Source organism: Rhinopithecus bieti, unplaced genomic scaffold (genome assembly GCF_001698545.2).
Source record: "Rhinopithecus bieti isolate Rb0 unplaced genomic scaffold, ASM169854v2 scaffold_1599, whole genome shotgun sequence".
Taxonomy (NCBI): Eukaryota; Metazoa; Chordata; class Mammalia; order Primates; family Cercopithecidae; genus Rhinopithecus; species Rhinopithecus bieti.
Window position 1 is genome coordinate 5,340,097 of NW_016804139.1, and position 18,447 is coordinate 5,358,543.

Consider the following 18,447-nt stretch of genomic DNA (forward strand, 5'->3'; position numbering starts at 1 on the left):
CACACACACACACACACACACACACACACACACACACACACACACAAGTATGGAAGCATTGTTATTTCCTAAGGGCAAAGAATTCAAAGTGATGCTCAGCAGAAAATCCCCATAGATTTACTGAGGATAACAATTTAGCAAAAAAATAGAGACTCTGGGGATTCCCCATTTTCCTGAACGATGTGCACTGGGATTTAGTGAGCTGTCACTGGTGTTAACACTCATCTCGCTTTAGAAGGCCTCCTAATATTTTCAGAAACGTGTTTATATTGAGTGTAAGCATACCCTGAGTGCATTAACATTTCATTCACCAATTATTTACTGATAACTTAAATCACAATGCAAGATTCTGAGGACCCAAATATAAGTAACGCATTATTCTTACCTCCAGAGGACCCTGCTGCAGAGGAGATTAGCATTACATTAGGATATACTCACAGATGCAAAGAAGTTTCATTAGAAGTGATGTAGGAAAAGTATTTACAAGATGATGGAGAACCAACAGACTAACTTGTCTGGGAGGCTAGTGGTTAAGAAAGTCTAAGCTGTGTAGGATAGTTAGAGTTAAGTAGAAAGAAAGGTTGGGAACAATGATGCAGATAAAGGACAGGTAAGTACAAAGAAAGAATATAAAATATTGAAGATGTCTAGAGCTAGCTCACCAGAGCTGAGCTGGACCTGCACTGGGTGGTGTCTGTCCCTTTTCAAAGTCGTTCATTTTATGGTTGTTCATTAGTAGTAGTGACAGGAAAGTAATTAAGGTAATAGCTAACATTTATTGCACTATTACTATATGCAGGAGCTGGGATAAGCCATTTATAAGAATTACTTCATTTTATCCTAAATAGTAACTTTATAAGGTCCATTTACTTAATAATTCACTTTACAGATTAAGAAACTGAGACCTGGACTCTTAACCTTATAAAGCTTGGATTGAAGCAGTAGGTGCGTACAATGGCATTTAAAAACGGCTTACTTCTGATTTACACTTAGCTTCTAACTAATAAGACTTCTAGGTCTACTGCCAGGAGAGTTATGTTATGTTTTATAGGTAGCCCCCCAAATATATGTATAGAGTCATAATACTTGATATTGTGGAAGTTTTAATGCTCCATTTAAGAATCAGAATGTAGTGAATGTTATGTGCATATGTATGTCAGATTCAAACCCTTCCAAACTGAAAATGAGCAAAATGTTTTTTAGTCATTTGATCTCATCTCTGCCAACATTTAAGTCCTTGCTATGACAGGGGAGGAAGTGAGAAAAGTGAAAAAGCAGAGCTCTTTATGATCTAGGGGGTAAAAGACAAGGCACAAATGAAATGCAAGGCAGAGCAGGGCCCAGGACAAGAAAGACTCCACTTGCTCTCACTGTTGCGGGAGGAGGCTGGTAACACGAAGGGAAGTTCTGCTCAGCTCAAGCAGCACCTTTCCTGTGAAGCCACTTCTGATGCCTGACCATAACACTAGCAGAACGGCTGCCTCCTCATTCAGGCTGCATTCTCTGCCTCAGGGTACCACAGCCCTGCACCTCTGAGCTAGTAGCTTTCTTCATATTGCAGCTCACACACGTGGCAGCCATGGAGTTTGTAAAGGAGTGGCTTAGAGGTAGGTTCTTGGCTCAAAGACGAAAATGTAAAGGCCCTGCCTTCCTGGACCTATCGTAGTTTAGTGGAAGGAATATTAATAGGCACCAGTCTGACAGCCTGATGTACAAAATGTCAATTGATAACACAGACTCTATAAGGCAAATGCAGACATAATGTGATTGACTACTGGATCTTCAATTCAATTCAAAGAAGATGTAAAAGCATAGACTTTTGGGCAGGAAGTTTTAAAATTCCAATCATATATATATTTTTGGAGTCAAAAATGATTATTCCTTTCTCAATTTTGTAAACTCGTATCTTCTTGGAGTTTGTGGATTTTCGAGAGAAGTGCAAAAGCAGGAGAGGATATGGCAGGCAATCTCTTCTAGGGAACTAGGGCACAACTGACATTGATATTTAGGCTGAAGCAGATAGTTGCCGTCAGGTATCCAACTCAACATCAGCCAAGGAGGCTTTGGATCCTAAGGCTGCTGACTGAACTTCCTTCTAGGTTTGCCATGATCTTAACATTACACCTAGTAATAATAAAATCACAGAATTTCACCCAAATGAGTATTTTGGACTCCACTTATCATATATTTTCAAATGGTTGTATTGTACTTCCAAAAACTATGGAGATACAAACAAGTTGCAATCAGAGAAAACACAAAGGAAAAGCCATTTCACCCAATTCAAGCATTTGGTTGTGTCTTACTTCCAAACTATAGTCTTGAACCACATTGAATTTATTTTTGTGTGGTGCCATAGTTGATGCTGAATCAATAAATCCACTTTGAGCAAATCAGGATAGGCTTCACAGAGAAGGTGATATTTGGGATGTGACTTAGAAAAGCAGGGTTAGGATAGATAATTGAAAGGCAGCTGATATTCTAGAATCAGAAAATAATGAGAAAAAAAGCATAGGCTAGTAAAGTTGGAGAGCCATTATTGTAGAAGAGACACGTTTAGCTAAGCAAAGATAATTTGACTAATGGAAAATAAGAGCCAGAAGGGAAAATTAAAGCCATCTTATAGAGGGCATCATATCCAGTTTGAAAATCTTCACATTTTCTTTAAAGATGAAACCAATTACATCTTATGATATTACAATAAAAGAACTGGCAGAGGAATGTTCCAGGTCACTCACTAGGAAGGGTTTGACCCTAAACCTATATCCATAAACCAGGTACTCACAGATGTGACAATGCAGAAAGATCATTGAAAGCACCTTCAGGCACAGCAGAAATGTCATTTCCATGTAGAGAACTAAAAGAAACAAAAGAAAATTAAACTTCCTACATTTCTGAACTCATAGACTCCAGAGAAATTCCGAGACTTTAGTTTATAATGAGCATTTTAAATCAGTGCAGAAAAGATGGTCTATAAAACAAACCATTTCAGTACAACTGGATATCTGAGAAAGCAAACAGCTTTCACCTCACATTATGTATACAAAATAAATTCCAGAATGAAGAATTAAATGTAAAAATAAAGATGTATTAAAAGAAACTATAGAAGATCTCCCTTTTATAAATGTGGAGTGAGGAAGGCTTTCAAAGGCTCAATATAAAATCCAGAAACCATCAAGGAAAAGTGGGAGAAATTTTTGACAACATAAAATATATCCAAACAATAAAATATTCCATATAAGAAACATAATAATATATATTTGCAACTGATATAAGGGTTAACTCTTTTATTTAAAAAAAATCCTGCAAGCATAGAGTCAAGTAGGAGATGCATAAAGATATTTACATTAATAAGGAAAATAGAAAGTACCTAACAGAAAATGTGGAAATGATATAATCAAGCTCACTAGAATAAAATGCACCAGTGCTCAGTAAACAAATAAAATATACTCAAACGCTCTACTAATTGGAAGTGCAAATTAAGACAGGAATGCAGAATAACTTTCAATCTGTCATATGGACAAAAATAAAAGAATAAATAATACTCAATGTCTGCAAGAGTGTTTTGAAAAAGGTACTCTATTAAATAGTTGGTGGGAAAATAAACTTTTAAAAGGACAGAGTCTTGTTTGGGGAATAACATGACAGTTACTTTTGGAATCCCTCCAATATACTTGACAGTACCTTCCCACCCACCCTACATTCTTGCTGAAATGTCAGCATATTTGCACCAAGATGAATGTATAGGATGTTCATTAGAGTACTGTATAGTACTCACAAAAATTTGAAATTAAACCAAATTACAGTAAAGATGAGGATGATTGAATCAGTTCTGGTCCTCCCACCAATAGAATAGTCTGTATCAGTTAAACAGCTGAGTTATAGGCATATATGTATAAATATATATCTATTCTATTCTTATATATGTATTTTTATTCATATAGATGATAGACTAGAAATATTCAGAAGCATACATTACACAAAAATAGACAATGGCAGAACAAAAACAGATCCTATTAATACTTGTGGCTTTTAAAAGTTATATAGCCATGGGCATACATCTATGAGAACAGAAAAAAATGCATCTGAAAAAGGACCAGAGAGCACATCAAACTGTCCATTCAGAAGCAGGAGAGTAGGATCAAGGATCATGTTTTATTTCACATATTTTAAAGTACATTTTTATAGTAAAATGTTTTCATATACTATAATTTCTAAAGAAATTAATTTTGAAAGTTTCTCAAATTAATTTTGAAAGTTTCTTTCAAAGTTAATTGAAACTATATAAACCATATATCTTAATGTTACATATAATTAAATAAATGATTATAACAACAATCAGTATTACCAAAAATAAAGTTACATTGTCCAACAGCTTTGCTGTTGTAAGACATGATTTTTCTGTTTCCTCATTTATAATAAATCCTAATGCATGTATCTTCAAGCATCAAGAATCAACAAAGCAGTTACATCCTTAAAAAGACAATCCCAAACTCAGATCTCTGAGAAAAGAGATATTTTGTTGAACCTAAGATGCTTACAGTAATCGAAGAGACTTTAATCCATCGAAGGTGCGAGGAGGAATACATCTCAGACGGTTGTAACTAAGAATTCTGAAAGCATACAGATGTCAATTTGTTTTATTTGGAAATCCAAGAATGGTCAAATACTTTAAAAATAAAGCAGTTAAGAAAAGGCTTATTAAAGCAGCTTATTAACTGACAGTGTTAACACACAATATAATGTTATTTTTTGTGTGTTGTCACCCTAACACAACATACTTATTTCCTAAATACAACCTAGAATGCTTCCGTCTGCCTACCCCTGCCCAACTTTGGTGCCTCAACCATCCCTTCCCTAAGGTGGATTTTCCCTATCTTAGGGATCTCCCCTAAGCCCCCCACAAATATAAATTATTCTTTGTTTTTTTTATAGAACCCAATACTTTTTCTAATATCTACATTTGTTCATGTATTGTGCTTTTGTCTATTTCTCCCAATAGAAACATTCCTTGAGGGTACAGACTGTCTTGTTCAATAGCAATGTCCAGCATCTAGAGATTGCCCTTTGTCCAATGAATTAATGAATACTCAGCACCACACTTTCACACTCACAAGGTGAGGAGCTGCGTCATGTTGCTGAAGCTCTGATTAGAAAGCGTGCTTATTCTGTTGTTACTTAAATCTCTAAAAGAGAAAAAGAAATGGAGTACACTATTAACCACAGGAATGAAAATCTTAGTGATTCTTAGAAGGAGAAGGGTCTTCTTATTCATAGTCATAGCAGTATTGTTAGCATTCAGCTGTTATCTGAAAACAATGAAACAGTGAATAACCCACTGTAGTAGACTGCAATGTTATTCATGATTATTTACACCTCACCGTTTTGAAATTAGGAGTGATTTTATATATATAAGTATATGCATTGCTTTAGCCAATGTAGTGTGCATGCAAGGGGTTGGTTCACTTCAGAGCAGCAGCTTCAGAGTACAGTTTATTGTCCCTTATCCCTCTGCTCCCATCTCCACAAGGCTTTTGATATTTTACAGAGAGCTTCCTTGGAGGTGACTTGCGATAGACACATTTTGCAGGTGGGAAATAAACCCTTATCCTCAAAAGTAGTATCAGATACACATACTTTACCCTCATTGATACATATGTTCACTGACACACACAGACTTAAATTTGATCCCTGAAAGAACCCCTGATTAATTACATTCAAAATGCCATCAATAAAAACGTCTGTGCTCCTGCTCCTGGCTGAGTCATGGTTACATAGTAGGTCCTTAATAAATATTTGTTTAATGAATGTTAAGTAAATGGGAGAGATGTTGAATTTTTACCAATGTTAAATGGCTATTTATACGTATAGCTTGTACTATGGGTCGTAATTTACATTCCATGAACTTGATCTTATTCTCATTATATATATAGTGTATATATACACACACTATATATGTAAAAAATATATTAAAATGTATATATACAATATATAATACTAATATATAGTCACCATATATAATTACATGTATTCACTAATTTTTTTCTGAAGCAAAACGTAAAATATATGAATAAATGGAAGATTCAGAAAAGCTGAGGATAATCTATTCCTTTATTAAAATATGAAAATGTCAGTAAAATGGACCCATGAAATTGTGAAAATGTTAAGAATCTGAGAGGGGCTTTATACTCATATTTTTAGCTGCTGAAGAACTAATCCTAAATTTTAAAAATAAAAGTATCTGTATTAGCAGAAGTAACTTGCCTAGAGTTGTATAATGAGTCACTAGTAAAACCATTTTTGGATCCACAAATCCTCATTTGTCATTTCAAACTGGCTTGAAAGTAATCACATGCTGTCCCACAAATGAGCCAATTCTGCTAAAGTGACCCTTTGGAAATTGCAGCAATTTAATGGTTTATTTAACAGAACAAAATGTATGTAATCAGCTCTTGCTGATATCAAATAAATAACTAGAAGCAGAACAAGACATCTTAGAGGATATCTTTTCCCATTATTTAATCATTTGTCATTTAAATAGTCCTATTTATTTTCTATAGAGTGTTTGACTTACCCATACTTTCAAGGAATGTGATCAGCAGCAATTTTAACTAGCTTCAATGTACCTAGTTTACATTGGGGCATGTAACATTTTTTGCTACTTAGGTTTTAGAATTCACTTAGAAATAAACCTCCTAATTCTAGGAATATTAGTAATCTGCTTCTTAAGCTAGTAATATTTACTCTAAAATCACATAGACTTAAACAAACGATACGGTACTTTCGAAATTAATATCTACTATCTTTCTCCTGATTTTTTGTGTTCTGAAAAGTTTTCTCAATTACCAATAAGGCTACTCTAAAAGTATGGTATTATATGTAAAAGATTATATGAATTTTTAAGCATTGCGCATATAACCAGATCAAATGTTTGTACATTTAAATATCTTTTGTATTCACAACTTAAGGGTGGTCAAAAGTTGTTTACGTTAATGAAAAGAGATGCTATTTTAAGCTAAAAAATCAAAATTTTGAAATTTATACTCAAAATGTTAGTATCTTTGTCAAGTTTACTTAAACACTACATGAATATATATGGATTTTATAAAATAAATTTTTATACTAGAAACCCATAACTTATTTAATAATGCTTTGTATAAGAAACAAACGTAATAAACTAAATTTATGTTTTGGGGAAAGTCATTACCACTTACCATCTTTGCTTGAAGTCAAGAATAAAGGCATCGTTTTCTATCTTTCCTTTGTTAGTTTGTCATAAAATAACCCATATTCACTATCAATAAAAGTATGCAGGTTTACACATTTTCATAATTCTCTGACTACTTAGACTTTGTTGTATTTGTGTTTTTTTCAATACAGGAGGACATCTTGCTATGACATTCCATCACCTGATTGATAGTCAATGAAGATGTAGCCAGTGGTCCAGAACCACAATGAGCAAGGAGGGAAGCATCTAACTGTGAATGATTTATATTATCTGAAAGGTTCATTAAATCTTCCGTCCCTTGCCATCCCCATTTTCTGGAAATAGAGTAAGTCAAAGAAAAGTGCAATATGTTACTCACATAAGTGTTAAATGTTTGTAGTTGGAGAGTTCCTTGGGAACCAGTGTAAATTGGTTTCCATCCAGATACCTAAAAACAAGGGAACAATATTATCTTCTTGCAAAGTTAATAGTGGCCTTGCATAAAATAAGTAAACAGTACTTCACTCTTAACTGAGGCAAGGAACTCCTTGGCAATTTTTGTTTTAAGATGTTGTGTTCCAAGCATGGATTATTATTTAAGAGAAGTAAAGGAAAAAAAAAAAAAAAAAAAGCAGAGTTGTCCATGAGTCCAGTTCTTTGTGGTTTATCTAACAAGGCATTTAGCCATCTGTGTGCAAGCAAGGAGGTTCATTCAATTAACCAAATTTTTAGTCAGCCTTCAGTTTGCTTGTGTTTATGTGGACACAATACCACGAAATTCATTAACTACTAACAAAACCTTGCTGCTGTGGCCAAGACCACTCATCGCTGCCTTAATATGTGTCAATACACTTAGTGAATAACAATGGACACATTAAAGGCATATTTGGGGATTTGAACATATTAGGTTTAAGTTTAAAAATAGTTTTAACCAACACATATCCGCTACGATGATAACATTAGGAGATTTTATGGAATATAAATTGATCAAATGTATAAATATATATATGTAACAGTAATAATCAATAACCATATGTAAGTAAACTTTCCCTTCTTATTAGAATCAGAAGAATAATCAGAAAATAGGCTTTGGGCTAACTGGCAGGACACAAAGATAACTGAATGCTTGAAGTTATATCTATGATGTCACAATAAGGAGAATAAATTTCATCTCCTTCCAAGGCTGTTTTTCCTAGAACATAGATGGTGAAGGGTACAAATGTCTTTCAGAAACTGGGGCCATTTGACTATAGATGCGCACACAAACACTTCTGGGACATTGAACATGTGGCCCTTCCTACCCCAATGTTGTGGTCCATTTCAAGATTCCAGGTTGACATTAGTATTTTTTCTGGACATAGAAGTAGCTGAGAAGTTGCCTAAGATAATAACTTATTCCTAATATTTCAAAATAAAAACAATGATATAAAAGGCACCAGTTATCAGAAAATATATTCAATGTTTGATAAATAATTGGGTCTATGTTATGACTCATGATGTCTACCTAAATTTTCTGACGCGGTATTTCTTCTTAGATCCCTCTCCATTTTTTTCTTTCCTCTACCTAAGTTTTTCTTGATACCACTAGAGGGAAGCGTCACCCTATATAGTTCAGCACTCTCTCTTTATTCCAGAAAGCAGAGGAAGGTCAAAAAGATTCAGAATGTGCACTATGAATGCTTATATGTAAAATAATCTAAGGGGGGAAGTTATATGGAACTGATTAAAAATAATGGATACCATTTGCTCAAACTAGTCCACCAATAATACTAATTTTTGCCAAAGTCTTTAATTATTTAATGTGATACACATATGAAATTCTTCTAATACATGCATATATGTTACTGCTGAGAAGGATTCTGCTGACTCAGTAAGGTTACAAGAGTAAGCTCTCTAGGGGGTAAAACTTGAATTCACAACAGATGAATTAATATTTTTCTCTATAACAAACTTTCTTTAGAAAAAAAGACTACCTTCTAATAATTTGTAGTAAAATAGATTGAAAATTCAACTTTTTGAATAGTTGAAGTAGCACGTAGATAGCACAGGGCATAAACCAAGCAGGATGTTGAATGTAGCTTAGTAAGAAATGTTTAAAGTTTTTTAATGGGAATAGAGTAAAGGCACCAATACATAGTACAGTTAAAACAGTAGAAGGAAGGATTTAGCATCAAAGCTGGTCTGAATGTAAGTTCTTCATTGGTGTACTCCTAAAATTAATGCTTTGGACACAGAGTACTCTTTTTTAAATTTTTTTTAATTTTTAATTATCCCTGCTTTATTTTTTTATTTTATTTTATTTATTTTATTATATTTTAAGTTCTAGAGTAATGTGCACAATGTACAGGTTTGTTGCATATGTATCCATGTGCATGTTAGTGTGCTGCACCCATTAACTTGTCATTTACATTAGGTATTTCTCCTAACGCTATCCTTCCCCATTCCTCTACCCCACGACAGACCCCAGTGTGTTCCCTGCCTTGTGGACACAGAAGATTCTATAAGCATCTAGCCTTCCCACAGAGTAGGGCTTCGGAAGATCCCTATGTGATCTTCTGAAATAAAAAATCATTAAGAATTAAATATTCAATTACACACATATACATAAAAAAACAGTCCTTCCAGTTGATTAACCAATGTGATTGGTAGTGAGAGAGGACCTGAACACTTAACAGCCGTTCAAATCTAAGAGGCACGTTCTGTGCACATGCGCTAAGATTGCGCCTTTTTCCTCTAAGTGTTCCATTCAGGATCAAACTTAAGATTTAAAGAATTGCACGTGATTTGAAAATAAGATCCTTAAAAATTGAAATGACATGCACACTGTCAAAAGTTTGTCAAACCTGCTCATTTGGAATATGTGTGTGCACCTGCACAAACAGCTGATACACATCCGCATAACTTACATGTGGGTTTAAATCATTATTGAACCATGGTTCCATATACATAAAAAATAAACAGAGGCAAAGTGACTCAATTGTATTCAGATCAAGCATATCCAGAGTATGACATTGGTTTAGAGACAAAGGAATGGAATGAATGGGGCATGGAAGCATCATTATTCTGGCAGCATATTCTCTAATGAATTCCATTCTGCAAGTGTAGCATGAGGCAGCCAAGGGAGTGTGGGCAGTGCAGAAGGTCGAGATGTGTATATATTGGCCATGTAATTTGTGGTTAAATATCAGTAATGAAAATGTCAAGGCTAATTGGTCCCATACCCTTTAGGATCTAAAGGACTTTGATTCAAGCCACCAAAAGCAGCATCTCTTCTTAAGGGAAGAGATTATGCTAGTTTCTTCCATATACTAGATAATTATTTATCCCACGTGGTAAAACTTCCTCCTAGGGGTCACAGAGGTACAAAAAAAAGTTTCCCATACAGAATATCCTAGACTGTAAATAAATTAAATATAAAGCATTTCCCAAAGTGCATTCCATTGGCCATTAGTCTTATAAGATGCTCCATGAGAAAAGGGGTATAGGAACAAATAAATGTGAAAGATACCTTATATGTTACCATTGTTTCTTGAAGAGTCATAGAACACCTTAGCATAGTAAAGGCACTGAGAAATCTTATAGCATAAACACACACACACACACACACACACACACACACACACACACACACACACAATTCCCAAGGGCCTCTAAAATAGCTTTTGCATTGTTTACTGTTTTACAGGATAATAATTAACTGGCCTTAGAATACGATTTGCAAAGAAGATTGTAAAGATTTTTGTTTGGTCTACATTCCTCTGGGTGTGTGAAACATTTATCATCAAGGAAAAAGAAAAGAAAAGAAAGACAAGCTCTACTTACAACTCTGTGACATCTCTTGGAATACCTTTCGGCAAGACCTTCAAACCCTTGTTGCTACATCGGACAACTGTATCCAAGCAGGTACATTCAGTAGGACAGCGAGAAAGTGGGGAGCAACTATTGTCATCATTTCCTAAATTGCAGAGGAAATACAGGAAAACCCAGATTTGTGGTCTTGAAGGTGCTAGAAGGGATTTCATGCCTTTAAATTAACAAACACAAAAGTCTTAAGCTGTATAATCATTTATATATGGGACATTCAGTATTTAAAAATTGATACCATAAGCTCTATATAGCACTGTTTTCAGACCACCTGGGGAAGAATTCTGGAAAAGGGTTTACATTTTGTAAACTGTAATTACAATTACCAATACAATTGAAATAGTTATTTGTACAAATTATATTTTTAATTAGAATATGTAAATGTAAAGTGAATTATAGAGAAACTACAAGGAAACAGATATGAAGAGACATAAAAGAGAATATATTAACTTAAAAGTTTAGGTCCCTCATTTATAAAGCTCAAATTAGCTCTCTGTTCATTGGCGACAATAATAGAACCTGCTCTATGTACCTGATAGCGCTATATGAGAATCAGACATGATGATATAGAAAGAGCATTGAAAAGTGACAACTAGTATTTTTGTCAGGTTTATTAAACTTCTGTTTTATAAGATAATTTCTTTTCTCCTTTGAAAATGGTAGGTACTAAAAAGCATGCCTAGGGTAATAAAGAAAAGTTAAAATGAAGCTATATAAATAAGACCAACCACAAGTTGGAAACCAGAAAATCTAAAACATTCAGAAATGCACATCAAGTAGATTCAAATGTGGAAGGCAAGTCTGAGAAAGTAAGTGTCCCGGTACTAAAACAAAACCCAAACAACAAAGCAAAAGATACATGATCATTATTTGCTGAACTGAACTATGTTGTAGATTTGTGCAAAGCTGTATCTGAACGGGCATGCGAATGCCTGACAACCAAAGAGTTCACAAGGATTTCTTACCGTCATCACAAGTGAAGTCCTGAATGGCCACATCCTGGATGGGTATTTCTTTTAGGAAGTACGGTTTTTGACATCGAGGATTTCCCGTGACAATTCTCTTCTTCCTGAGCCACTCTCCCAACCAAGCCAGGTAGCAGTTACAGTTAAAAGGATTAGCCAAGAGGTTTCTAAGAGCCACAGGCAAACAATGCATGGTTTAGTTTGGGGTTTCACCTTCTTCATTCTCAAAACCCCAGTTACCCTTCTCCACACTATTTCCACCGGTAACGATTCCTTCTTCTTTGTATTTGCAGACCCCCCATTCGTACTCAGAATCACATGCAGTATATGAGATGCAATTTTTTTTTTTTTATTTTTTGCTAAAATATTTATGCTTGGAACTTAAACAGTAACAACACTTTTACATAAGGTAATTCTTCACATGATTTCATGCAAAAAATAAGGTAAGGCTTACCCAGTGGATTTGGGGCTTACACAGTGGATCCTGATAGATATTTCATTTAGAAATAATTTAAACTTGTCAGAAATCTGACTTGCTGTCAAACTTCACACTGATAATGCAGTAATTTAATATAAAGATGAAGGCTGATTACCTTATATTATTGAGTTTAACCTGACAACAGCTAATTCATTAATTTGTCATCTCAAGATTTCCATCTCTTATTTGCTCTAGAGAATAGGTTTCCCATCTAAACTGACAGCTGAGTTGATTAAATGCCAGTTATAAAAATGAATTTACGTCTACAAATCTCAATACTTTTGGCATCTCACCACTTCAGCATAAACCTATTGACAATCTCATTATTTATAAACATGCCATCTTTAATATGTGCAAATTAGTCACTTGATGTAAAATGTCACATTTTATGCAAAAAGAGGATTAAGTACTTTACTGACGGATGGATGCTTCTCTCAAATTATTTCTTCACTGACTTGAGCTATGAACTTTTTTTCTCTATCTTTATTCCCCTCCTTTTAAGTTAGATTAGTATATTTGCATGCCACCATTACTGGGAAATCTTATCAGTTAGATAATTAATAATTTCAAATGCTGCTTTTTAGATACTGACATATAAGAGACCTGAAATACATGGTTTGGAGGTGTGTGGCTTTTTTTACTTTTACATTTTATTTATTTATTTTTTTTAAATTTCTTGAATTCTGTCTATAGGCCTACAAACACTCTTTATTTTTAAGCTGCCTACATAAAATAATCTCTTGGATCAGCTCAACCTATTTCTTCAATATTTTGCTAATATCATAGTAGATGCCCTCTAGTAAACAGCTTTTATTTTTGATCTGGTCATCCTAATGTATCTCCTGTCATTTCGAATGATTCTTTGTTTTTTTTTTTTTCCTTGAGATGGAGTCTCGCTCTGTCACACAGGCTGGAGTGCAGTGGCGTGATCCTGGATCAATGCCATCTCCGCCTCCCCGGTTCAAGCAATTCTCCTGCCTCACCCTCCTGAGTAGCTGGGACTACAGGCACGTGTCACCATGCCCGGCTAATTTTTTTGTATTTTTAGTAAAGACAGGGATTCGCCATGTTGGCCAGGCTGGTCTCGAACTCCTGACCTCAAGTAATCTGCTTGCCTCAGCCTGCCTCAACTAATCTGCTGGAATTACAGACATGAGCCACCGTGCCTGGCTGATCCTTTCGAGCAAGTTTGTTGGTAATAACCCTATCCATTCTCCTTTTATAATACTTATACTGAAAATACTCCAGTGTGAGAACACTGGCAAAAATCTGTAACATTTCTTTTATATGCAGCACTATCAAGTTATAATAATTCTAAAATTTAGAATTAAGCTACATCATTGATAACATCACTAGGAAAAATGATTCACTGAACAATACTATATTTTTTTGTTAAAATTTAATGTAAGACAGTAGGTAATATTTTTTAAAAAATTTAAATAAATTTGACATGAACAAGTTTGCACTTTTTTAAGTCCTAAACCCTTGATCACATTTTAATGAAATGCTTAATAATACATTAAATACATTAACAAATATAATAAATGGCTTAAGTAATACATAAAGGCTATTTTTCATACTTACAGAGTAGATAAAGAATGGAGAGTATCAAATGCTCCTGGTGCAACTGTAGTAATTTGATTATCATACAAAGAAAGCAAACGCACAGAACTGAGTCCTATGAAACTGTCATTCCCCACACAGGTTATTCGATTGCTTCTCAACATCCTGAGGGGAAAAAAAGGACATTGTTATGGAGACAAAGCGTCAGGCAATCAATTTTGCCTATCTGAGGATCAAAATGATCCTTGCAAATATGTAGCATTCATTACTACTTTTAAAAAATGTTCTCTTGCTATTAGATATTGCTATGAATATATACTGGGAATATCTTGCAAGAATAAAGTGCTTTGAGTTGTCAATGATTAATCTCAGTTACAAAAGGCACGGTGAGTCTAGGCATGGATTTACCATCCCACGATGAGGGCAGAATGTTTTCCTTTGATGCTACAATTATGTTTGCATGACTGCATAATGTCCTAATTCACCTACAGCTCTCTGAGTCCTTGGAGCCCTGTGATTTGTGTATTCAGGGTAGTATTACATTTGAGGTTGAACAGAAGGGAGGTGGAAAAGAATCAATAGCCATTGCAGATGAAGAACTGAGGGCATCTCAGGGACTTACACACTGAGTCAATGCCAAACATGGGCTGGGGGAGCCAAAACGGATAGAATATCTACAAAGACTACACGAATAATTTTATTTATGAAAATTAGCTCATTGATTTAAGTTGAGAACTTAAAAAGAGGCAACGGTAACAGATCCCATATCCACAATAAAGTTTAAAAAGGTTTACCATGAAAAAATACTTTTTTTTTAAGTCACTGTCATTAATAGGGTTAACATTATTGTCATTTCCTTGTTACTGCTAAAGTTTTGGCTCAATTATCAATTATTTGCTAATTATTTATTTGTCTGGCTTAAAACTGAACAAAAGCTCAAAGTCCCATGGGAAAATAATTATGAGTATATGAATAGTTGCCATAAATCATATTCAGAATTCCTGAAAAATTAAATTATTCCTCAACTTTTCTAAACATAAGTTGGCTACTAAAAAAATTGAAGAATGTAAAAAAGAGAGGTAAAAATAAAGAAACAAAGTGTCACTTTAAAATTCTAGATTGTTCCATAATAAATAAGAAATATAAACGTTTGCATTCTGCCAAGTCACAGATAAGAAGAGAAGATGATGCTCTCCTTATGAAGGGATCGTTTTACTTTAGAAAACAAATGCACAACAGAAAAGCATTCCTATCAGCGCTTTCCTTTGTCATAAATGATGAAGAGCACTGGGTCTTAATCTTGCTGGAGTCACATGTCCCGGAGGAAGCTGAAGAAAAGTTTGAGGGCCAGGTGCGGTGGTTCCTGCCTGTAATCCCAGCACTTTGGGAGACCGAGGTGGGCGGATCACAAGATCGGGAGATTGAAGCCATCCTGGCTAACACAGTGAAATCCAAAAAATTAGCCTGGTGTGGTGGCGGGTGCCTGTAGTCCCAGCTACTCGGGAAGCTGAGGCAGGAGAATGGTGTGAACCCAGGAGGCAGAGCTTGCGTTGAGCCAAGACAAGCACTCAAGCTTGGGTGACAGAGTGAGCCTCCATCTCAAAAACATAAAATACAATTAAATTAAATTTAAAAAAGGGAAAAGTTTGATCTCTGTTGCTAGAAAAATCCATAAGCACACATATGCACACATTTCACCTGTAATGTCAAGGAATTCAATGACTGGCTGAAATATGTATATGAACTAATAAGTGGCCTATTAGGGTTAAGAAGCCTAGGGGAATGGAAATGTGCTCTCAAAATCTTCATAGCTCCAAGACAAAAGATACCAAGAATAGGTATGTTCAGATAAAACTATTCTAGGATTTTGACTACCCTGAGTTTGGTTCTAAACTGCTCTACGATGCTTGTTGGAACATAACCAGATTCAGGAGAGAGTCAGTTAATATCTGTCTCAGGTGCTAAAACGTAAGCACTTCAAAAATATCCATAGAAATATAATGAAGGGAGAAAGTGGAATTTAGATAACTTTTCACAGGGAGAGTCCTGTCAATGGACAACAAAACAATAAGAAATACTTTGAAAAGTTCCTTGAGATGGTGTTGCAGATAGAACTGTATCCCCCTCAGATTTGTATTTTGAAGCCCTAAGCCCCAAATGTGACTGTACAGTCACGCACCACATTACAATATTTTGGTCAAGCAGAGCTATACAAAAGTTGTCCAATAAGATTGCAAGGGAGCTGAAAATTTCCTGTTGCCTCGAGATGTCATGACCATCATAAATGTCATAGCCCAACACATTACTCATATGTTCGTGGTGATACTGGTGTAAATAAACCTACTGTGCTGCCAGTTGTATAAAATTATAGCACAACACTTACGTACAGCACATAATACTCCATAATGACAATAAGCAAATATATTATTGGTTTATGTATATACTATACTATTAATTGTGATTTTAGAGTGTACTTCTACTTATTAACAAAAAGTTAACTATAAAACAGCCTTAGGCAGGTCCTCCTGGAGAAGGCATTGTTATCCTAGGAGATGACATGTTATCCTTGCATGTAATTGCCCCTGAAGACCTTCCAGGGCGACAAGGTGTGGAGGGAGAAGACAGTAATATTGATGTATTGATTATCCTAACCCTGGGCAGGCCTAGGCTAATGTATGTGTTTCTTAGTTTTTAACAAAATAGTTTAAAAATGCAAAAGTAAGTAAATGAAACAATTTAAAAAACAGAAAAGAATAAGGAAAAGAATAGAGAATAAAAAATTCTTATGTAAGAATTAAAAAATTTGCACAGCTGAACAATGTTTGGGTTTAAGCTAAGTGTTATTACAAAAGAGTAAAAAAAGTTAAAATATTAAAAAGTTCATAAAGTAAAAAAGTTACAGTAAGTTAACTTTAATTTATTACTGAAGAAATACGTTAAAAAAATAAATTTAGCAAAGCCTAAGTGTATAGTTGTACAGTGTTGTTGTTTTTTTTGTGACGGAGTTTCTCTTGTCACCCAGGCTGGAGTGCAGTCGTGCGATCTCTGCTCACTGCAACCTCCGCCTCCTGGGTTCAAGCAATTCTTCTATCTCAGCCTCCCAAGTAGCTGGGATTACAGGTGCCCGCCACCATGCCCGGCTAATTTTTGTATTTTTTAGTAGAGATGGGGTTTCACCATGTTGGTCAGGCTGGTTCTGAACTCCTGACCTCAGGTAATCCACCCGCCTTGGCCTCCCAAAGTGCTGAGATTACAGGTGTGAGCCACCGCTCCAGGTCGTGTACAGTGTTTATAAAGCCTATGTTAGTGCACAATAATGTCGTACGCCCTCACGCTCACTCACCATTCACTCACTCACTCACCCAGAGAAACTTCCAGTTCTACAAGCACCATTCTTATTAAGTGCCCTATACAGGTGTAGTATTTTAAATATTTTGCACCATATTTTTTACTGTACTTTTCTGTTTAGGTATGTTTAGATACACAAATACTTTCCATTGTGTTAGTAACAGTTGCCTGCAGTATTCAGTAGAGTAACATGCTGCGCAGGTTTGCAGCCCAGGAGCAATAGGCTGTGCCATATAGCCTAGGTGTGTGGTAGGCCATACTATCTAGGTTTGTGTAAGTCCACTCTAGGATGTTCACACAATGGCAACATTGCCTAATGACACATTTATCAGAACATACGTATGACTATATTTGGAAAGAGGGACTTTAGGGAGGTGATTAAGGCTGAGTGAGATTATAAGAGTGGGGTCCCATACTGATGGACTGCCATCCTTACAAGAAGAAAACGATGATACCAGGCAGCTCACTATCTCTTCCTATGAGCAGACAGAAGAAAACTCATTTGAAGAAACAGTGAGAAGGTGACCGTCTACAAGCCCAGAAGTGAGGCCTCATCAGAAACTCACCCTGTCAGCACCTCCGTCTTGAACTTCTAGCCTCCAGAATGATGAGAAAATCAATTTCTGTTGTGTAAGCTACTCAGTCTGTGGAAGCTCATTACGGCAGCCTGAACAGATGTGTACAGGTATAGTTACAGCCTACTGCCTTCCTCCCACCCCAAGGTACTTCTCTGCCAGGAGAAGGTTCCAGTATCAAGAAACAGTCCTTTAACTGCTGTTTGAAAAGGGAGCCTTCTGTTTGTTGCAATATTTGTATTTTACCCGAGACAACTCTGGAAAAGGTTAGATGCAGCCACCTGTGGTCTCTTTTCTATCCTCTTCCTACACATTCCTCAGTATCTCTCTCTCTCTCTCTCTCTTTTTTTAGACAGAATCTCATTACGTCACCCACACTGGAGTGCAGTGGCATAATCTCAGCTCACTGCAACCTCCACCTCCTGGGTTCAAGCGATTCTTCTGTCTCAG

The 18,447-nt window shown here is 35.5% G+C and overlaps 1 protein-coding gene across 2 annotated transcripts in view; it reads right to left on the bottom strand.

Annotated features, from left to right (window-relative positions):
- Nucleotides 1-18,447, bottom strand: part of SLIT2 (slit guidance ligand 2) — a 388,117-nt gene that overhangs the window by 73,655 nt on the left and 296,015 nt on the right. For both annotated transcript variants that reach the window (XM_017866816.1, XM_017866814.1), the window contains 7 exons: nucleotides 14,096-14,239; nucleotides 12,034-12,200; nucleotides 11,027-11,159; nucleotides 7,584-7,652; nucleotides 5,112-5,183; nucleotides 4,539-4,610; nucleotides 2,783-2,854 (listed from right to left, as the gene is read on the bottom strand). In XM_017866816.1, coding sequence (XP_017722305.1) covers nucleotides 2,783-2,854; nucleotides 4,539-4,610; nucleotides 5,112-5,183; nucleotides 7,584-7,652; nucleotides 11,027-11,159; nucleotides 12,034-12,200; nucleotides 14,096-14,239 — 729 coding nt within the window. The remainder of the gene's footprint in view (nucleotides 1-2,782; nucleotides 2,855-4,538; nucleotides 4,611-5,111; nucleotides 5,184-7,583; nucleotides 7,653-11,026; nucleotides 11,160-12,033; nucleotides 12,201-14,095; nucleotides 14,240-18,447) is intronic.